The 22521-nt window shown below is 50.0% G+C and overlaps 2 protein-coding genes across 3 annotated transcripts in view; one reads left to right on the top strand and one right to left on the bottom strand.

Annotated features, from left to right (window-relative positions):
• Positions 1 to 22521, top strand: part of LOC146340798 (uncharacterized) — an 815287-nt gene that overhangs the window by 431607 nt on the left and 361159 nt on the right. The gene's annotated exons all lie outside the window — the stretch shown is intronic.
• Positions 1 to 22521, bottom strand: part of LOC146340800 (tetraspanin-15-like) — a 155047-nt gene that overhangs the window by 95321 nt on the left and 37205 nt on the right. Inside the window, exon 3 of one of the 2 annotated variants that reach the window (XM_084807116.1) lies at positions 698 to 772. The exons of the other annotated variant lie outside the window; for it this stretch is intronic. Coding sequence (XP_084663242.1) covers positions 698 to 772 — 75 coding nt within the window. The remainder of the gene's footprint in view (positions 1 to 697; positions 773 to 22521) is intronic. 2 annotated transcript variants of the gene reach the window in all.

The following is a 22521-nucleotide window of genomic DNA, read 5'->3' as shown; positions in this document are numbered from 1 at the left end:
AAGCAAATACACGGGAAACAATAAATGTAACTTGTCAATCATTAAGTGCTTCCAGAGAGAGGAAAAAAGGCATTTTGTGGTCTTTGTGACACATCTCTGCTTCCATGAGGTCTAGAAGCTTGTTCTTTAAAAAAACAAAAACAAAGATGGAATTATCGAGGTGTGTAAAACACCATGCTATATGAAAGGGGCGGGCAACTTGTGGCTCTCCAGATGTTGGACTGCAACTCCCATCTTCCCTCACCATTGGCTACGCTGGCTGAGGGTGATGGGAGTTGCAGCCCAACATCTGGAAGGCTACAAGTTGCCCACCCCCAGTACAGGGCATGCACTGTGAATCTCAGTATATTTCTGGTCAGGTAACCATGGTTGTTCTTGCCTATATCCAGAGGCCAACCTGAGCATTTCAGAGCTTTACAAATGAAGCTGAAATGATTCCTCCTATCTTTCTCAAGTTCATAGGTCAGAGATCAATTTCAGGCTCAAAGAAGAGGATATGGGGAGAACGCAGTTCAACATTCAGTCATCCACCAAATTGCGCTGGCCCAGGTCTTAAGTCACGCATGACATCAAAAATTATTTGGGCAAAAACAAACCTGCCAGTCTTTTCAAATTCACGGTTCACTGAACAAGACGACCTCCGGTCTCCCTGGAAGGGGCCAAAATGCACCACAGTAATCAGCAGCGTGGGGCTCACCTGCTTTTCAAAGATTATTTCAATAAGCAGCAGCAGCAGTTCAGTAACGAAGATCACCAACAGGACCCAGAAGAACTGCGCAGGAGAAAGAGAGATTGGGGGCGGGGGGGAGGGGGAGAGGTGACACTGTGTTTCATCAAGAGGATATAAAATATGGACAAATAAGTTTGCCGCTCATTACTTATTCTCTAGCTTTGTTCAGATGTTATACCAATGTTTACATTATCTCCCTGAAATACAAATGAGATGCAGAATGGTTTTTTGTTTCCCTGATAGCTCAGCCTCCACCGTTTTCTCTCCCATCATACCACCTGGAAGAGACGCAACAGAAGTAGGACGGGACCAAATTCCCCGACAGGAAGCTGCGTCTAGTTTTGCTACTATTGCTGGCAAGGATCGAAGCACTAATTTCGGCAAGCTCAAGAGCGCGTGGGCACCTGCCCGGTAAGATCTTTTCCCTCTCTGAACAGTACTCCACTTGCCATTAGACAAACTGCTTCTGAAGCTTTTCTGGGATGGGGCTATTATTGGAGAAACACAAGCCGAAGTCCCCCCTCCCAAGGCATGTGGAACTACTGCTTTGGATCCTGGCCATTCCTCCCCCTCCTCCTCTATACTGTTACGTGTTCCCCACTTCCCTGAGCGGTGGGAAGTAGGGATGTCAGAGAATTTCTCCACGAATCTCGGGGAGGCCGAATGCCAGTGCATTCAGCTCCCCGAAATTGGTGGAGAAACGGTCTGCCCCCCCGCCCCCGGGATGGGACTTACCTTGGGCGAATCCTCCTGGCGGCGGCGGCTCCAGCGGCGGCCAGTCTTCTGACTAGCTGCCGCCGCCGCCATTTCCAAGTAAAAAAAAAAAAACCAAACGTGATAGGCTACGTACAGATTTACGTAGCCTATCACAGCTAGATTTCTAAAAAACACCTTGATAGGCTACGTAAATGTTTACGTAGCCTATCATGGCTGACTTAAAAAAAAAAAAGCATGTACACAAATGGTGGCGCCCATGGGCGCCGCCATTTGCATTCCTTATTTTGGCACGTGTAGTCTACGTAAACATTTACGTAGACTACGGCGAAAATAAGGGCAATGCAAATAGCGTTGTTTTTTTTTTACTCAGCTGTGATAGGCTACGTAAACATTTACGTAGTCTATCACGGCTGACTACAGGGACGCAAACGGCGGCGGCTATTGCCACCGCCATTTGCGTCCCGGCAGGAGACGCGGTTTCACGGCCGGAGGGACGGGGCGCCTCCCCCCCGGCCAGAATTTTGGGATGAGGGACGGAGTGCCTCCCCCCCACCGCGAAGCAAGCGTCGGGATCAGGTAAGGGACTTTCGTCCATCCCTAGACTGGGAAGTTTCAGGGGCTTCCACTTACCTGGGCTTTGGTGGAGATATCATCTGAGACTGATGGTGTTTTGCAATATCTGACTTTATCTACAGTAATAAATGAGGATGTCTGTCCATCCATCGGCACTATTACACCAAGAGCATGAAACCTAGACACCTGAAACTTGGCTTGCATACTAAAGGGACCCTAGGGGTGTGCACCTCAAGGTTATTTTGTTTTTAAAGCACAATAACTTATTTTAATTAATTTAGGGCACAATCCTATGGCGGCTAGTCAGTGGCTAGATGGCCACAGGATAGGTTGGTTCCCTGAGAATCGACCTCCACCCCATCCCACACTGCCTTGTGGGCAGCGTGGAACGGCTCCACACTCCGTGCTTGGATGAAGAGTGCGGAGCGGAGAAAATGGGGTGTTCCTGGGGGCGGGCTGGGGTGGGCGGAAGTGCTATTCCGACACTTCCTATGCGGTGTCCAGCGTCTGACTTCCCACAGCTAGACAGCGGAAACTGGCTGTCTAGCCACGAATGCAGGGCGGCTGAAGCACAAAGGGGATGAGCCCTCCGTGCTTCTCCTGCCCTGCATTGGATAGGCAGTCGCCTCCGAGTTCGGAGGCAGCCGCCTATCCAGATAGGATTGCATAGGGATGTACGAAAGTCCCTTACCTTTTACGAAGGTTGATTCGCGGTGGGGGGGAGGTGCTCCGTCCCTCCCCCCGAAATTCTGGCCGGGGAGGAGGCATCCCGTCCCTCCCCCCCGAAATTCTGGCCGGGGGGGAGGTGCCCCGTCCCTCCCCCCCCGAAATTTTGGCCGGGGGGGAGGTGCCCCATCCCTCCCGCCGTGAATCTTGTCCTGCCGGGACTGCAAATGGCGGCGGCCGTAGCCGCCGCCGTTTGCGTCCCTGCAGTCAGCCGTGATAGGCTACGTAAATGTTTAAGTAGCCTATCACGGCTGAGTAAAAAAAAAACAAAACCCGCACGTATGCAAATGGCGGCGCCCATGGGTGCCGAACTGCTGCCGGAGCCGCCGCCAGGGAGATTCGCCCAAGGTAAGTCCTGTCCGGGAGGGGGGGGGCAGACCGTTTCACCACTGATTTCGGGGGGCCAAATGTGCTGGCATTCGGCCTCCCTGAGATTTGTGGCGAAATTCTCTGACATCCCTAGGATTGCACCCTTAATGCTCATGTAGTAACCTGCAGTAACATCTCCAGCCACCACGGGAAGACTTCCCTAGTCAGCACATATCTTGCCGTCCACACAGCTCGAAGCAGGGGGATCTGTGGGCTGAGGGATACAGTTCCACGCCTGCCTCCCCCCCCCGGCTGTGGGGCAGCCCCTCCTCAGGCAAATGGAGTGGGCAGTGTCAGGAGCGCCCTAGCTGCCTCTTACAGTCCCCTCCAATACCCAACTCAAGACACAGACAACGAGGATTCTTTCCAAGGCTTTATTCCTTTATGACTCTTTCAGATGCTAATCAGTAGTGACTAAGCAAGGAACTGCACTGGGGTAGACAGCAGAGTAGCCTAAGCTCCAGGTAAGGCAGTTGGTCCCTGTTTGAAGGGGAAGCACAGGAAGACTCTGAACTTAGGGACTATGGAGAGATCCTCCCTCTTACCCTTGGGTCCTTGGGACGCGACCGTTGTTTTAGCGCCAAACGAGCGGAGCACCTCCTTTCGGCGCCCTCCATCTGGCGCCGCTCCCTGCATCTGTGCCGAGCGTCCAGCAAGCCCCCCTCCAGCGCTCTCTCGCTGCCAGGGTCACCATCTCTCCCAGGAATGCTGGCAGGAGGAATCTCTGCCAGCTGCTGTGCCTGTGAGAGATGAGTGAGCTCCTCCCCCGTGGATTGCTGTTCCTCCTCAGAATCAGAACTGCTCTGGGGCTCTATGGGCTCAGTTTCCACCCTGACAGGCAGACTCCTCCCTCAAGGGGCTATGGAAGTCTACCAGGAGTGCACCAAGTTGAGCCGAGGCGTGCCCGTGGACGTGCCATCTCTGACAGCTGTGTACGTTTGCTAGAAGGCGTCACTGTAGCAAGGGCTATTCCAGCTCACGCAGAGCTGGTCCATTCACTAGTTTACAAATATACAAGAAGAACACAGGTGCAGGGAAACAGCTGAAGCACTTTTAAGACAGCAGATCTACTGCCCTACGACAGATCTCAGGAGAGAAGCAGCCTGGCACCCACACCACACTTCCACCTTTAGTTTGCAGCTCCACGTGATTTGTCTCTTATTCTCAGAACTGCTGATTCTCTGTCTCCAGGAGTGCTTCTGTTGTCCTCTCCCGCAGAGGCTCCCAGGGCTCTAGTATTTATGAGGGAAGGAGAAAAAGCTCACCATCCACCCCCTTCACACCATGCATAATTCTATACACCTGCATCACGTCTCCCCTGGCGTGCCTTTTTTGTATGCCAACCAGCCCCAGATATGTATCCTTTCCTCATAGGGAACTTGATCTAGCCCCTTGATAACTTTAGTTGCCCTTTTCTGCACCTTTTCCAGCTCTACAATATCCTTTTTGAGGTGCAGTGGCCAGACCTGAACTGCACTCAGAGAAGATACTGTAGAGCTGGAAAAGGTGCAGAAAAGTCTGGATTAACCCTCAGTTTGCTAGCCCACATCAAGGACATCTCTTAATATGTGTCCTCAGTCACATGTGAACACATGTATCTGACTGACAAATGTTTTTCAGATTTTGGAGCTACAGTCATACTGCACCATGGGGAGACTATGCTTTACACTTACAACAGGAAGATTAATGACAGAACACCAACCAAGACTTGAGACCACAAGAAGAGCCATGCTAGATCAAACTAAAGGCCTATCTAGTCTTTCCCATGGTTCCCACAGTGGTCAACACCAGATGCCCCAGTGGGAAGTCCACAAGCAGGACATGAGGGCAACAGCACCCTCCTGCTCATGTTCCCCAGCAACTGGTATATGAGGTAAACTGTCTCCAGTACTGGAGGTATAGCCATCATGACTAGTAGCCATTGGTAGTTTTATCCTCCATGAATTTGCCTAATACCCTTGTAAAGCCATCCAAGTTAGTGGCCATCACCATATCTTTTGGTAGTGAAGTACATAGTTTAACTAGGCTGTAACACATATTATGTTACCTTTAACATTCAAGAATGTAAAACAGCTTAAAAATAAGCTAAAAACAATTGACAGTAAAACTACCATGACCTGATAAAAAAACGAAAACACCCCATCATATGCTGTCAAATGACTGGAAGGACAGTAAAGTCTTAACCTGGTGCCAAAAATATGACAATGCTGGCACCAGGTGGACCTCACTGGGAGAGCATTCCACAGTTGGGGGCTACCACTGAGAAAGCCCTCTCCCTTGTTGCTGTCCTCTGAACCTCACTTGAAGGAGGCATTTGGAGGATGGTCTCAGAAGTTGGTCACAGTGTATGGGTAGGTTCTATCATGAGAGGCCCTCCATCAGGTATTGTGGTCCTAAGCCATCTAAGGCTTTGTAGGTTAAGACTAGCATCTTGAATTGAGCTCAGAAACATACAGGCAGCCAGTGCAAGTGGGCCAGAATCTGTGTTATATGCTCAGACCTTCTGGTCTCTGCTATCAATCTGGCTACCTCATTGTGCACAAGCTGCGGCTTTCGAACAGTCTTCAAGGGCAGGCCCACATACAGCACATTGCAGTAATCTATCCTGAGGTTACCAGAGCATAGACTACTAGAAGCCAGGTTATCCCTCTCCAGATTCGGGCATAGCTGGGCCATCAGTCAAAGCTGGTAGAAGGCACTCTGTGCCACTGAGCCTCAAGGGACAATGGATAACCCCCAAGCTATGAACCTATACTTCCTTTTATCTGTCCTGAATCTCCCACCTTCCAGCTTCATGGGATGACCCAACTGGGTTCCAATGTTATGAGAGAGGGAGAAAAACATCTCCCTATCCGTTTTCTCCAGACCATGCGTTATTTTATACACCTCTGTGTCCCCTTACTCATATTATTTTCTAAAAAGCTCCAGACATTCTCAGATTGAAAGAATATGTATTTTATGATACAAGATTGAAAGACTGATAAACATGCAACTTTGGCACAAACTAGAGATGTTGATTATACAAGCAGAGCTCAGCTTGGATCAGCAACAGATTCAATGAGCAGTATAAAGGAAGGAGAGAGAGAGAGAGAGAGAGAGACAGAGACAGAGACAGAGACGCCAAATGAAACAGAGTAGCAAAGAGGGGTGCAGGAGATGAGGCACTGCATGCTGAATACAAGGGAATTAGACAGACACACGGGAGGCACACTCAAGATATGGTGGCCAGCGGCTTGGGGCACTGCATGCAGAGTAAGCTGGCATCTAGCTGGCATGCCAGGAAAATGAAGAAAAGCTTTCCGTGGTGCCAGGCCACTGAGGTTGCTTTAGTGGTCTGCAGTGAAGAACGTGGGGCAAGTGGAGACCTGCAGATTCCCAGAGCATTCTCTACTACAAGGCTTCCTTGGGTATAGGACTGGAGAGGGATGTGCAGGGGTGGGTTCCTGTGGGTACCTAACTACACCAAAGGCAAAACAACAGCAATGATGGAGAACTGCCAAGTCCAGGAGGTCACTCAAACTGCAGCCCAGAGTCTTCAGGATGAGTGTGACCCCATCCGGCACAAGTCAAGTTCCTATTCCCTGACCTGCCTCAGGTGGAGGTCCCTGACCTGCTAATGCTAATGATTGCTGACTGCTTTACCAGGAGAGACACTGGCATGGTTCTTCTTGGCAGGGCTACGAGTGACCAAGCACAAGTGCACACCCAGGATAGCTTGTATGCATAGGAGCTAGGTATACAGTAAGGCATCGACATCTATCTGGAACAGTGGGGAGCTGGCCTCAGACAATGATGCCTGGTATGACAACTGGGGTTAAATGTTGAATGTGTCCCATTTTCACCTGCGAAATGGTGAAGGATCTTGGTGCCACCACTGTAGGACTCCCACGTCAGGGACTGGTCATTTGTACTCCTTCCCTTGGATCCCATCCCAGATATGCTGCTGCTGCTACTGCTGCCTCCCCAGTTTCTGATATTCTTGCATGGCACAATGGGTCTTGCTTTCTCTGTAGTTTGGGCAAAGAATGGGATCTCTGGTATCAGCAGGCTATATTCTGTGAAGCTTTCTGATTCTTTAAAGGTGCACAGCCAATGATGGGAGGGGGGATTCTAAACAGGCATGGCTGAAAAGGGGCAAGCGTGAGGCCCAAAGACCAAGACAAATGGAAATCGGTAAGAGATCTTTCTTCTGTTTGCATCTCAGTCTTGAGACAACCACACTGACATTCCTAAGACAATGCAACCATCTACACAAGCCAAGTCACATCATTTAGGGCAGCACTCCCAAGTTGCCTACGTTTAATCTTGGGGTTTCAGGTTAGACCCTCCCACTACTGCATATTTAACTCGCTGTGGAATAAAAGAAGAGAGACTTTTGTAACATAAAACTGTGAAATGCGGTACTGAAGCACTAAAGGCCATTTTACACAGCACTGCCTTTGCTCAGGGCCCCATCTGAGAAAAGGTTTTACTTTATCACCAGTTGAAATTGAGGGCTAAGCGCTATCATGTTTAAACCAGGGAGAGCTGAAATCATTCCTGTCCAGGGAAGGCCTGACCCGCAATCTGGGCTCCAGCTGCCTCACAGACTTGGGGGCTCCCTGCAAAGCAAGGTTATGAGGGAACTGGGCATGTCCACCAATGCAACACCAGGCTAAAATGGTTAATGCTGGGAAGGAAGGGAAGTGAACATTCATGAGGCCGGAGCTTCATTAGCCAGCCATGGGTGGCAGAGAGGTAGCACGACCTCTGCACTGCGCCACGCTCCCAGGACCCCCCATTATCTTCAGACAACAGATATCATCTTCCGCTGGGGCGGGGGGGGTGGAGAGAGGATTCAGCAGAGCTTCTCAGAAGATTAATTTAGCTCAATTACATCACTTTATAGGAAAGGAAAATAAAGTTGCCTCAAGTTCAAAATAGACAAGATAGTAATAAAGGGCTCAGTTACCAATTTATTGCATTCTCATTGGGACCAGGACAGTAGGAACAAATTCTTCATTCCTTATTCATTTAAACACTCACCCCCATCAGCCATCCTTAAGAAGTTCATCAGTTCCAACTTCAACAATAAATTAGATACCATTCAAGCTCTGAGTCCAAGGCCAAAATTAATCACTTCGCAGTAACCCAGAGAGAGTCTTTAACCACCTGCCTTTAGTTCCATTTAATCTGTGCAGGCTTGCCATTGTGAAAAAAGCTGTTGCAAGATGAGGGAGAAACTTGCAGGCATATAGAGTTGCCACAGAATGTTACTCAACCCAAAGTTCAGAGGTGAATTTGGAAGTTCCTGCTTGGCCAAAATGGTCATGGAAATGAGCTTCCTTAAGGACAACAAAAGTTTCAATGGGCGGTTTAAAAATAAAAATCTGACTGTGATGTAGAATCGTCTTCGAGTTCAGAATTAGAAGGGGATGGCCCTACTGAGGGATCGGACTTGGTTCCTGATGCTGAGCCACAGGCTGGTGCTCAGGCTGTGGAATGCGAGCCAGGACCCTCTTGATACCCTGTGCCCAATTCACCTGAATAGTTAAGCTCACCTGCCCACCAGGCTTGCCCAATAGCACAGAGGCCATGCCAGGCAGGGGGCTACAGAAAGGAAGAGAAGCGCTCACCTTCAAGCAGGAGCTGGTCCTTTAAGGATTCACCCTCTTCATGCAGCTCAGGAGGGGTAGCCTGGATGGAGGGACTCTTAAGTAAGGACAACAGAAATTTGCTCATCAGGTTCTGAATTCCTGTCCATTCTTGGATGTACATTCTCCATTATTCCAACTTCTTGTTTTGTATATGTTGGGGTTAATCTGAGGTGAATAGTTAATGTGCACAGCAACCGGCTTTGTGCACATTCACAATGCCTCATGGAGAACGTGCATATAATCTCTTCATGAAGAGGGAATTGTGCACATTCTCTGGCCATTATGCATAATCTCCAACAGGCCTTGGGGAATGTGCATATCTTGAGTGCATTTTGCATACTCCCTGGGCATTGTGCATAATCCCCAACACACCTTGGGAAGTGAGCATATCTCCAACTGCATTTTGCACATTCTCTGGGCAATATGCATAGTCTCCAAGGAACACTGGAGAATGCACATACTTTTGTACATCTGATCATAATTTTGTAATTTGCCCATATAAGTATGGTCTCTAAGGAACTTAGAGAACATGTAGAAATCAGCAACTTGAGAAAGGAATTTTGTACATTGTTCAGTATACTTCGTCTGCAAGTGGTGTTGGAGAATATTCATAAATTATTAATAACTGTGAGATTAACCTGAAGGTTTAATTTAACCTGAAGGACACACTGGTCCCATCAGAGCTCCGTGTTTGAGGCACCTGCTTTGCAAGAAAACGGTCCCAGCTTCAATCCCCGGCATCTCCAGGTATGGCTTGGAAAGACTCTCGTCAAGAACTCTGCACAGACCCTGCCAGTCAGTGTAAACAATGCTGAGTGAGATGGATGAATGGTCTGGAGGAGATGGATGAATGGTCTGACATCACACTTTAAGAAGGATGCAGACAAGCTGGAGAGGGTTCAGAGGAGGGCAACAAGGATGATCAGGGGACTGGAAACAAAGCCCTCTGAGGAGAGACTGAAAGAACTGGGCATGTTTAGCCTTGAGAAGAGCAGACTGAGGGGAGACAGGATAGCGCTCTTCAGGTACCTGGAAGGTTATCACAGAGAGGAAGGCCAGGATCTCTTCTCGATCCTCCCAGAGTGCAGGACATGGAATCATGGGCTCAAGTTACAGGAAGCCAGATTCCGACTGAACATAGGAGAAACTTCCTGACTGTTAGAGCAAGATGAGAATGGAACCCATTGCCTGGGGAGGTGGTGGGCTCTCCCACACTGGAGGCGTTCAAGACGAGGCTGGACAGCCACCTGTCAGGGATGCTCTGACTTGGATTCCTGCACTGAGCAGGGGGTTGGACTCGATGGCCTTGTAGGCCCCTTCCAACCCTACTATTCTATGATTCTATGATTGATGGCTCTGCCCCATCCCTCCGCTCCTTCATCCCTCTTGCCTGCCTTCCTCCGCCCCTGCGCTGCTGTTGCTCTTCCCCCTTATTCTGGCTTCCCAACAACCCTGCAAGGTAGGCAGATGTGCAGGCCCGTTTGGCCACCCGGGAGTCCATCTTGTGATCCCATCCCACTGCCACAAAGTCAGGCCATGCTGGGCCTTCAGGGTAGTGTACTTGTGATGCTACAGCCAACCCCTTTACAGTGGCAAGGCATTAGCCACCCAAGCCCCTTCTCTTGTCCTTCTCTTTTCTGTGCCTTGTCTGGCATCTTTGGTTCTGTGGTCTGCAGAGGTATTTGGATTGCGTTTAATCCAGTCCACATTTCCATTCGGAAAGCCAGGAGCTCTACTTTGCCTGTGCCTGCGTCTTTTCAAGGAGGGAGGGGAGGGCTCTAGGAAGCAAATTGACTTTGAGGTTTCTTTCTGAAGTGGAGGCGGTAGAGACCACCTTTCCCACCTCAGCATTACTGCCTTGTCTAAAACAACTCCGTAAAAAAAAAGGAACCCTTAAAAATGACCATTCCAAGGTCTGCATGATGAATTTATTCAGGGGAGGAGAAAAGGCACCTTTAATACCCATTGAAATCCTAACTGTCAAGCCTGGCTCCTGCGTGGCTGAGAAGGGAGACTCCCCCATGCACCCCGGGGTGGGGGAAAGCCCATTGCACTGGCGAGCAAAAGGAAGAGGAAGCAGTCGGGGGCTCCAGAGGATGGTCTCCCTCTCATAGGTAAAAAGTCCCGTGAAGTCAGTGGGAGGGGGAGGTTCCAAGTATATGCACTGAAGAGGATGGGAGACCTTAAGACTGCTACTCTAACTAAGTAATAACTACAGTTACTTACAGTTAGTTACTCTAACTGTAACTAAGTAGAGTTACTGTGCACTCCTATGCATGTCTACTCAGAAGCAAGCCACACAGTTTTCAATAGAAATGGTCACTCGCGGTCAGTGACCTGCCCCCCCCTCCCGCCAATGTGTTGTCATGACAATGCTATGCAACACTGCCCAGAAACACCCCCCAGGACTTGCCCACACAAAGTGGGACAAAGCACTAAGGCGTAAATACACGGGGAGGAAATGGCGGTTTCAAGTGCAAGCACAGAAAATGCCGGGTTTTCCCCATTCTCGGATACCATGGGAAGACAGAGGGGAAGATGTGAGGCAGCAGCAGGAGAGCAGCGGTGTCGCGCACGCGGGAAAACCTGTGAGTAAAGAAGAACGATTGGACTACAAAGGCAACGTGTGAAGGTGGCCTGGGCAGCTATTCCATCTTTTCCTTTCACTGTCAGTGTGTGTGAGAAAGATGGAGAAAAAAGACAGAAGAAATGGTGGGAAGACTACAAGTGGAAGGCAATCTCTTCCGGACCCAGCGTGAAATGCCATGAATAAGGCAGGCTGAATGCACGATAAACACAGGTGTGGGTGCCTCTGAAAGGTAGCCTTCAAACTGTCTTCGGTGAATCCCTCGGATTCTGGAGCTTGGCTTGATTCTGCCTTGGGGATCAATACCGGCTGTTGCTTCCTTCCCAGCCATTTTCCCATAAAAGGTAAGGGACCATCACTCAGTGGCTAAGCACCTGCTTTGCAGGCAGAAGGTCCGGGGTTCAATCCCCAGAGTCTCCAGTGAAAAGGATGGGGTAGCAGGTGATGGGAGAAACCTGCTGTCAGTCAGAACAGATAATACTAAGCTAGACAGACTAATACGTCTGACCTGATATAAGCCAACTTCTATGTTTCTACACCATAAGTTGGGGGTGCATAACCTTTTTGGCCCTGAGGGCTGAGTTGGGTGTCACATATGCACACACACACATGTTCACACCTGCCCCAGCCACCCTGGCCCCATCACTGCGATCCAGCTGCACTGGGGTCACTGAAGGAGGGAGGAGGCCAAACCCCTGCCCAGCCACCCTGGCCCCATCACTGCTTGGCCCCCACTATGAGCCATCAGCAGTCTGGCCGCTTCTGGGTCCTGGGGAGGAACAAGGCAGCTGCTGCCCTGCGATCCCAAACCCGCTTTGCCATTGCCATTAGCACTGTGCCATCACAGGGTTTGGGGCAGTGGAGGTTTCCATGGTGGCAGCTGGGGAGGGTTGGGGGCAGCACAGCAGGGCTCAGGGGGCACAAGCTGTGCACCCCTACCATAAATCAGCAGACCCAGGGAAACCACGGCCCCCTTTGCATGCACTCACAATGGGATGAGAGCCATTCCCTGTGGGGCAGTGCCAGCTGGACAATGGGGTGCTTCAATGAAGGAACTACGCTGGCAGCAGGGCACATCCTCTGGGTTCTTCCCACCTCCCTTCAGACCAGGCAATGGCTGGTTGGGGAAGTCCCATGCAATGACCCCTCCCCTACAGTCGCTTCTGATGCTGACCCTGGCACCTTGGCTAAAGAATCAGTTTTGTTTGCTGAATGGGTCTGTGACTGTTTAATAAACTTTGATGGATTGCTTTAGTTCTAAGAAAGGCAGCAAGAGGCTTGAAAGCTGCCAGGAATGAGCATGCCTCAGACGCTAACAGCAGGGCGAGTACCTAACTCTCTGTCTGTCCTCTCCTGATTAAATTAAGAGGAACTGCCCCCAGGGAACTCTGGGTACAAGACGATCAAGTCACCACGCCAGCCAGACAGCCCATGAGGTTTCCTTTGGGTTGGCCAATCCAAAGCCTTGTTTGGGAACCGTGGGCCAGTCCTGAAGCATCCCCATAGATCAGCTGGCTAAAGCATCACCTGGGCTCCCCTGATACTCTTTTTGCCTCTCCCTAACCGTCTCCCAGTTGCCCGGCTTCTGCAATGTTCACTCAGCTAGCTGGGACTCCGTCAAGTCGCCAGGAACCTCCTTGTGGTTCTCCTTCATTCCCCAGAGTCAAGTGATTGATCCCTTTATTCTGCCACATCCAGGACCCATTGATCTTTTTGTAGCCTTTGCTTTTAAGTCTGTAAGGGCACCATCCTATGGGATGTGCCCTGGCTACTCGTAAGCCTCCCAACTCAGAGGCTGACGAATATCCTGTGCAGAGTGGGCGGAGGCAGGCATTTTCGCCCTTCCAGTGGAGGCTAACGGGAGGGAGAGGGAAGGAGGCTGGGGTGGCCCTAGGATTTGTCATATGGCTGCCGCCCCAGTCTCTTCCCTTCCCCCAGGAACGCCCCCTTTCACCCCTTACGAACTCGTGTTTGCAAGCTTGTAGCAGCAGACAGCACGGTTCCGTCCACGCTAGCTGCAAGGGGGCGGGGAGCGTTGTTTCCTGTCTTGGAGGTTGGATCCAGGAAACTGAAATACCCTATGTCCCCCAGACGATGTCTAGAGGCCATACAATTGCTCCCTAAGGGTGCAACCCTATGCATGTTTAGACAGAAAAAATCCTACTCTTTGCCTCTGCCTGTCTCTCTCACCCGGTGGTTCTTTGTGCTCCTCTGTCAGAAGATTCAGTATGGACAGACTCTCTGTCGCACAGCTCCAAGACCAGCTGGGGGTTCATTTGGCTCTCAAGCCGGTTCCTTGTGATCCTTTCCTAGCACTCTCCCCACCCTACTATAGTGCCTAGCCCACATCTCCAGAGCCAGAGTCCTTCTCTCCTTTCAGTCGCCTAGGGCCGTGTTTCCACAACAGAAGGAGAAGCTAATGGAGGAGGACCGGATTTTTTTAAAAGAATCAGCTTTGCTGTGAGCAGAGCTCCACGAGCAGGTTCTCCGCAGCAGGAAAAATCGCTTCACGGAACATACTTCCTGGTGGGGGTGGGGGTTGGAGTGACTGTCATCTGAGTGGCAGGGGCTGCTCAACCAATAAGAGGCTCCCCCCCTTTGTCCTTGCCCCTGAAAGCCCAGATGCACCTGTATTTCAGAAGCAAGCCTCATTGAGCACAATGGGAGTTACTTCCCCCAGATGCACCTGTATTTCAGAAGCAAGCCTCATTGAGCACAATGGGAGTTACTTCCGAGTAGACACACATATGCCTGTGCTGGGAAAGGGCGGGGAGAACACAAAGATGGAAACCAGCCCCCATTTTAACTCACGGGACCTCATTGACCACAATGGGAGTTACTGCTGAGGAGACACTAATGGGTCCATTGTGGGAAAGAGAGGGAAACCAGCCCCCATTTTAACATGCAGGATCTCTATATGGGAGCTGTGACGTAGTTACTCCCTAAGGCAATGAATCGGAGCCTCAAGATCGCGCTTAATCGCACTTAGGGAACTGGGCTTTAACATGCGCCCTGTCAGTTGAGGGCTTCTCTGTTATTTCTGTGGTCCTTGACAGGGCAAGCCTCATTCAGCACAGTGGAAGGAAACAGCCCTTGACGGAGGTCCCGGTGAAAGGCGCACCCCTAGGCAGGGCCAGCATCCCCGAGGTCAATGCGAGGGTTGGGGCCCACAGCAACTATACCGGGGAGAACCCGACTTGAGGAAAAGAATCGGACTTTGAGCAGTCTCAGGAAATCCGGTTGTTCCCTGTAGGGATGGCGGAGAATTTCTCTCCGAAACTTCGGGGGGCCGAGCGCCAACGTGTTCAGCCCCCCGAAGAAGTTTCGGGGAGAAATTCTCCGCCCCCCCGCCCCCGCACCCCCCCCGGGACAGGACTTACCTTTCCCGAATGTCCCTCCCGGCGGCGGGTCCCGGCGGAGGTTCAGCAGGTCTTCGTCAGGGGCGGCAGCCGGTCTTTATGTCTTTTATTGGAATGGCAGTCTTTTAAAGCCGGTCTTTTATTGGAATGGCAGCCGCCATTCCAATAAAAGTAAAAAAACAACACGCCCCCGTGATAGGCTACGTGACGATTTACGTAGCCTATCACGGCTGACTTTGCAGATCTAGCCGTGATAGGCTACGTTAATTGTCATGTAGCCTATCACGGGGGCGTTTTTTTTTTTAACTTTTTATTTCGCGGCCGGGCGAGGCGCCTCCTCCCCGGCCTGAATTTCGGCCGGGCGAGGCAGGAAGCCTCCCCCCCGGCCTGAATTTCGGCCGGGCTAGGCGGGAAGCCTCCCCCCCCGGCCTGAACTTCGGGGGGAGAGCAGCGAAGCGCCTCCCCCCCACCGCGAACACGCTGCGAGACCAGGTAAGTGACTTTCGTGCACTCCTAGTTCCCTGATGAGCCCCAGGGTGGCTGCTGGATGGCCACGAGGTCGTGTATCCCTAACTATCTCAACCCGCAGGCAGCTCGGAGTAAATCACTGGTGGAAACACCCCCTAGATCTTTTCAGTCTTAGATGCCCAGTTAGAGCTTTACCCCCTGGTGATGCACCACTGAATCTCTCTGGCCAGCTCCTACACTTCGCACAGCCCACCCCAGGAGCATAGTACTTTGCCCTTCAGTTGTTCTGTGCCTCAGGAGCTGTGCCCTCAGTTAACAGGGATGTACGAAAGTCCCTTACCTGATCCCGAAGCTTGATTCGCGGTGGGGGGGAGGTGCTCCGTCCCTCCCCCCGAAATTCTGGCCGGCGGGGAGGCACCCCGTCCCTCCGGCTGCGAATCCTCCTGTCCTGCTGGGACGCAAATGGTGGCGGCCGTAGCCGCCGCCGTTTGCGTCCCTGCAGTCAGCCATGATAGGCTACGTGAATGTTTATGTAGCTTATCATGGCTGAGTGAAAAACAAACAAACTGCACGTACGCAAATGGCGGCGCCCATGGGCGCCGCCATTTGCGTTCCTTATTTTGGCACGTCTAGTCTAAGTAAACATTTACGTAGACCACAGCGAAAATAAGGGGAACGCAAATAGCATAGCGTCTACGCTATTTGCGTTCCCCTTATTTTTGCTATAGTCTACGTAAATGTTTACGTAGACTGCATGTGCCAAAATAAGGAACGCAAATGGCGGCGCCCATGGGCGCTGCCATTTGCGTACGCACAGTTTTGTTTTTCCACTCAGCCGTGATAGGCTACGTAAACATTTACGTAGCCTATCACGGTGTTTTTTTAAAAATCTAGCCGTGATAGGCTACGTAAATCCTTACGTAGCCTATCATGTTTGTTTGTTTGTTTTAACTTGGATATGGCGGCGGTGGCAGCCGGAGCTGCTGCCACCGCAGAACCGCTGCCGCCGCCCCGCCGCCAGGGACATTCGCACAAGGTAAGTCCCGTCCTGGGGGGGGGGGGGGCACACCATTTCTCCACCAATTTCGGGGGGCCGAATGCGCTGGCATTCGGCCTCCCCGAGATTCGTGGAGAAATTCTCTGACATCCCTACCTCAGTATGAGCTGCTGACTCAGAGCCACGCAGTGCAGTGGACAAGCGAGGAGCCTGGGGCGTTGTGCTGAGAGTGTTATGAGGGTCTTGAGTCAAGCTCAGCCACATGTTTCTTTGACAGTTTCCCTCTCTTGTCTCCCCCCGTTTCCTTGCCTCTATCCATGTTTATTATTTTCCTTGGAGTAGTCCATGTCTAAGGAGAGGTCTTGTTTTCAGGCTCCCCATTCCAAATTTTATTTTTGCAAGCCAAGACCCGGGAGACCAGAGGGTAGCTTGTGCCCCTGTGAATTTCCAAATATTTCAGACCAACCAGAAATTGAGGTTCTTTGTATTTTCCTTACTCTGAAACAAGGTAAAAACAACCCCTTCAACAACAGGTCCTTCTGTTTGTTGTGATATTCCTCTGATCTATCCATTCTGCCCCTTGTGTATTCTGCTCCATGTCACCAGAACCCAAGTTCCCCCAGGCGTAGCCTCCCAAGCCCGGCTGTGCCATTTCCATGGTGCCCTCTCCAGTCCTTATCTGGCAAGGGCTAATTCCCCACTTCCCTCTGCCTCTATCTCTGTTTGGATGATTAGAACTAATGTACTGGTCCATGTGCTAGGAGGCTGTTATTCTAAATAAGCATGCTTCTCATCTACAAAATATATGTGATAAAAAATAAAGTTTGTGAACTCTTCACAGTTGTTCTTGAGCTAATTTTCCCTGCCTGATGCAGTTATTCCCCCATTTTGTTGAAGCAAAGCACATAATCTACTGTCCACATGGCACACTTCTGGGAAAGATCCTTTCATTGCCATGCACATCATGACATGTGTACACATGCGAGTTTATGTACATGTGAGAACAAGGATGTGCAGTAATATGTTTCTAGTGCATATTGGTGTGTTTCCCCCTTCCACCCATCAAAGAACAGAAGAGAGGCCCCCCATCTACCCCTTAGCAAAACCAGGCAAAACACAGGGGCAAGGAGAAAGGCCCACCGTATTACGCCCAGTGCCACAGCCCCTCATCAGCTATTCAGCCTTGACTTGGCTGAATTGCTCGGATGCATCACTATGACAGGTCAGCTGAAGACCGCCCACCCCCCGCCCAATACGGAAGAGCAGCATCTTGTCTGACAGGTGTCAGGTTTCACAAACAATACTTTCAGAACCCCCCTGCCCCGCCCCCGGATAATCACTTCTCCTTAGACGATTATAAATTTCATTTCTGTTTCAGAGATGCAGTTATATACAGGAGGATTCATTCTTGAAAGATAATCTTACCAAGCACTTCCTTTGAAAAATATATTTACTCTTACCCAGCAAAGGGCCTTCAAAGGTACTTTGAAGAATACTGCCTGACAGGAACCTCTCCTTCGCATGGATGAAATAGCCAGTTCTGAGCGGGGCTTGGTGCCTTTGCAGAGGGCTGCCTGTTTTATCATCAGCCTGCTAATTGGCTTGTCTGTCTTCTGTTGTTTCCCAGAACAATATTTTATTTAGATAAGTCAGTGTGATTTATTTATGTGGCAAGCGCTCTTCCAAACCTAGCCTGGAAAAAACGAGTAGAGCGAATATGACAGAGTGCTCAGCACGGGCCAATTCAGCCTCTTTAACAACAGGCAATGAAAACCCCTCCATGAATTCTCTCTCTGACACAGGTTGACATCTGCAACCTCAGACACTGGCTTTTATGGCAGGCAAGAAAGGCTCCTGTCATATATTCTGTTGATTTAAGTGAAGACCTGGAACATGTAATCAAAGAAAAGAAATTTATGCCAGCCTCACTGGGCCACCTTCTATAATATCACCTTCCCGTTCCCGCACTCTCCACCATTGAACAGCACAGCCCCTTTGCCCTAGGCATGGCAGAGGGCAATCACATTGGTTTCCCCTGCTTTTGGGGAACATGACTGCAACTGGGATGACACTTCCAGGAAGTCCTGCGAAGCAGCTGTATTTATTCAAAATCTGTTTGGCTTTTAGGCGGAACAAAATCAAAAGGAACTCCTAAACAGAAGGCTTCCTGGCTGAACTGGATTCTTCTCTGGATTCTTACAATAAATTGCCATTCATATTGCACAACGATTCATGCAAAAATTGGCATTCTCTTCTTCATCTTACACATAAGGTACATTTTATATAATACTGGTCTAAGGAAAGCCAAAGTAGAATGTTCTATAAATTGAAATACTAAATGAGGCATTTAGGGCCTCCTGGTTGGGTGAAGAATATATTATTAAAGGGAACATGACAAATTTCTTTCTGCCATCCACAGCATTGCTCAAACTGTTCCAATAATGACAAAAAGGGAAACAGCGATGCTATAGTAAATTCAGTGTGGAAGTTCAATTTTATATAATAATGTCAGGAGAGATCTTGTGAAAACACTGAATGGAACTGAAAGCGTCTCCAGCAAAACCACATTCCAGCATTTCATTTATGAGGCCTTGAACTGAGAGTGTATTTAGCCTCCACCAAACACTTGGGGGATGTCAGCTGTCACTTCAGCCACTTCTAACAGATTGCTCACCTCTATTGTGTGGCCATGTTTCAAAATGGGGTGGGAGAAAACCAGGAAGATGTCATATATAAATGCTCTTTTTCTATATGAGGAAATGTGACTGGCATGCGTATTGGCTGCTGGGGAAGCCCAAAGGATGCTGAACCAGCACAGAATCATCTCATGAATGTAAGTGCAGGTCCTGATTTGAATAGTGAGGACACCACTGATCATCCATGAATGACTTGGGCCCAGTTCTTGGAAACAGCAGGTCAGAAATGACCCAGTTTCTCAACTGGACAACTTCAGAGTGCAGATGGGGGGGGGGGATCACATGATCCATATAAAGGAATAGGATGACAGGGAGAAGAGTTCTGGCCTCGCCTTCTCCCTGACATGCCTGTTTTTTATGGGCAGGGATTTTTTAAAACTGCATTGGTCATAGCAGCCTCCTCCAGCTTGGTTCCCCCTGGATGTGTTGAACTCCAACTCCCAGCATGGTCTTACAGAGCACAAGCTGCCTTGGGGAAGATGCATTCTGCAATCCCCTTCCCTCCAGGTCCGAAGGTGGTACGACCCAGAAACAGGTTTGCTCCAGTGGCCATTTCAGAAGAATTAGGGCCCAGCCTTTCTGGAGGCAGGGTTATTTCAGTCCTGTCTCCTCCTCAGACGTCCACAGCCACGGCGGGGTTTCCCTCTCTTGTGCCACCATCCTTTGGGAGAAGACCCTAAGCATTCGCTGTGTCAGAAATATCAGAACGTACAATGTGCATCAGCAGTGGCCCTTTTCAGGCGTTAATACCAGGCTAAATGAACTTCTGGGGTGGTGGGAAAGAGCAGCGTTGTGGTAGCAGGCTCCCCCACCCTCGACCTACACCTACTCATAAGAACATGCATCAAGGACCCCCAGGCCCCTACACACATGCACATCTTGATGTGCAGTTGTCACCATGTGTACACAAGTAAGCAGCACAATTTGCATTAATAGAAGCATAGCTTCCAAATCCCGGGAAGTACTAGTTCCCCTCTACTCAGCACTGGTTAGGCCTCATCTGGAGTACTGTGTCCAGTTTTGGGCACCGCACTTTTAAGAAGGATGCAGACAAACTGGAGAGGGTTCAGAGGAGGGCAACAAAGATGATCAGGGGACTGGAAACAAAGCCCTGTGAGGAGAAACTGAAAGAACTGGGCATGTTTAGCCTTGACAAGAGAAGACTGAGGGGAGATATGATAGTGCTCTTCAAGTCCTTGAAAGGTTGTCGCAGAGAGGAAAGCCAACATCTCTTCTCGATCATCCCAGAGTGCAGGACACGGAAGAATGGCCTCAAGTGACAGGAAGCCAGATTCCGGCTGAACATCAGGAAAAACGTCTTGACTGTTTGAGCAATACAACAGTGGAACCAATGACCTAGGGAGGTGGTGGGCTCTCCCACACTGGAGGTGTTCAAGATGAGGCTGGACAGCTATCTGTCAGGGATGCTCTGACTTGGATTCCTGCATTGAGCAGGGGGTTGGACTCGATGGCCTTGTAGGCCCCTTCCGACCCTACTATTCTATGATTCTACGATTCTCCCTCATAAAAGCTGGTTTGATACGCCCTCGTTGGCCAAGGCTGGGGAGGGGGGTTGTTTCTGCAAAGCAAGAACTGTGGCTTGAGACATTTTAAAGGGACTTATATTTGGAAAACAGAAGAAGGCCATGTAGGTCAGCCATGTAGCATTCTGGGACACCCACCTAGTGAGGCCCTTGAAAGGACTGGGACAGAGAGTTAACAAGCAAGATGGTACATTTGTTGAAAATCTATTAGTAAAGATGCCAGATCAATAGCATTCAGAACTAGTTCCAGATGGACGAGAACACACACATTCCCAGAAACAGGAAAGGACAGCTGGCTTGAACCGGCAGAGGGTCACACAAATGTGTCTGGCTTTCTCAAGAGAAAAAGAGGTATACCTTGCCCTGAGACAGCATTCATTCTACAAGCACAGTTTTGCAGAAGTTTGAAACTTTTCCAGCAAGTCTTCTGCTTACCACTCATGCACGCTTCTATCATGGAAGTCACCCCATCCACTCAACACTTTCACATCCTGTATTTTAGCCAAACACAAAATGGTAGGTCAGCAAGCAAGAGCTTACTCATTTCAAGCTATTGCGTGGCTAGTGATGTCAGGGTCTTCTTTGGGCTCCCTTCAATCGCTGTGACAGCATCATTCATACTCAGCTCAGCAAGAGGAGCACTGTGGTAGTGGGGAGGAGGCAGAAAGGATCCACAAAGACAAGGGGAGCTTCACACTTAGCTAGCAGCCTTATCAGCCACTGCTCCCCTCTCCTGCATTCTGCTCGTCGCTGAGTAACACTCTGCTGATTTATTACCATCCATTTACCAGCTAGAAGCAAGATGCACGGGCCAGCTATGCTTTCCATGCAAAATGTGCATGACCAAGGCCATTTTTTAAAAAGGAAAACCAGCCTCAGAAGGCTACAATTCTGAGGAGTGGTGGTGGAAGCCTGGCAATACTTATCCTATTCCCCTGCTCAGCCCCCTCCCCTGCCTCCACGGCTTGCCTTCTGTAAATTTTTAGATGCATACAAGCAGGGATTTGAGTTCGAAAAACAGCCGGCAGGGAATGGCTGAAAAACACCCTGCGCGCCTCCCCTCGAAATTGCAGCACTCAAGATGTAAACCCCCGCCCCCCATATCTGCCTGTGTTTCATTTGCATTTCCTCCCAGAGATGAGCCAGAGAGGAGGGAAACGTAAATGACTAGAAGAAGGCAGAGAGAAAATTGTAGGTAACAGGCAGAGTGAAAATCTGGCGGAGAGGAGGATTCGCTACCCATGGCAACAAGCTGCCCTGGCCAGGTTCCCATGATACAACAAGCCATGCTGCCAAGGGTGATTATGGAAATGTGACCAGCACACACAGTGTAGTTAGCAAGCCACCGTGGCTTGTTAACTGCACGCTGATGGTGTGAACTGGCTCACTGGGCCAGTTTGCACAGCATGAGGGTGGTTAATAAGCTACAGAGGCTTGTTACCTCCCCCATTTTGGGTGCTGCCTGGTTTACCTAATTACCCCCATCTGAACCTGGCAAAGGTGGGTGGCTGAGGTGGTTAACAAATCACCCAGTAACCCTAGAACAGGCCATGGCTTCTGGGTGGCTTATTATCCACCCCAGCCACCAACCCTCGCTGGGTTCAGATGTCATGACTAGCCACACCTGGCGAGGGTAATTAGGTAAACTGGGCAGCACGCATGGGGGTGGTTAACAAGCCACTGTGGTTTTTAACCACCCTCATGTCATGTGAACCCAGTCACTGGCTTGCAAAGGTGCAAATTCAAACTCAGGTTAGACCACTGAATTCACTGCTCTTATAACTGGCTGAGTCCACTCACCAGAGAAGCCAAAGCAAACAATTGGGGATAGCAACTTCCAAAGGGGAAGCCCTCCTCCAAACTACTGTGTAGCAGAAAGAAATGGAGGTCCCTTGATGCATCCCTACATGAGTTCTGTTCTGGGCCTTGCATCCTTCCAGCAAGCTTCCTCTCTGCATTGGCTGTGAAGAAATTAGTCAATCACTCCAATATAGAGAAGCAGCAGAATTATGCCTGCCTATTGCGTCCTTGGAGGGGCCAAGAGTCCCTAGAGTCGGACACGACTGGTTGGGGACACCTTTACCTTTTTTTATTGCGTCTCTGCATGAGTCACTGCTCT

Source organism: Heloderma suspectum, chromosome 6 (assembly GCF_057233095.1).
Source record: "Heloderma suspectum isolate Gila_16-S chromosome 6, 16-S_ref, whole genome shotgun sequence".
In the NCBI taxonomy this organism is placed as follows: domain Eukaryota; kingdom Metazoa; phylum Chordata; class Lepidosauria; order Squamata; family Helodermatidae; genus Heloderma; species Heloderma suspectum.
The sequence above is the reverse complement of the archived record's forward strand: the minus strand, read 5'-3'. Positions and strand labels throughout refer to the sequence as shown.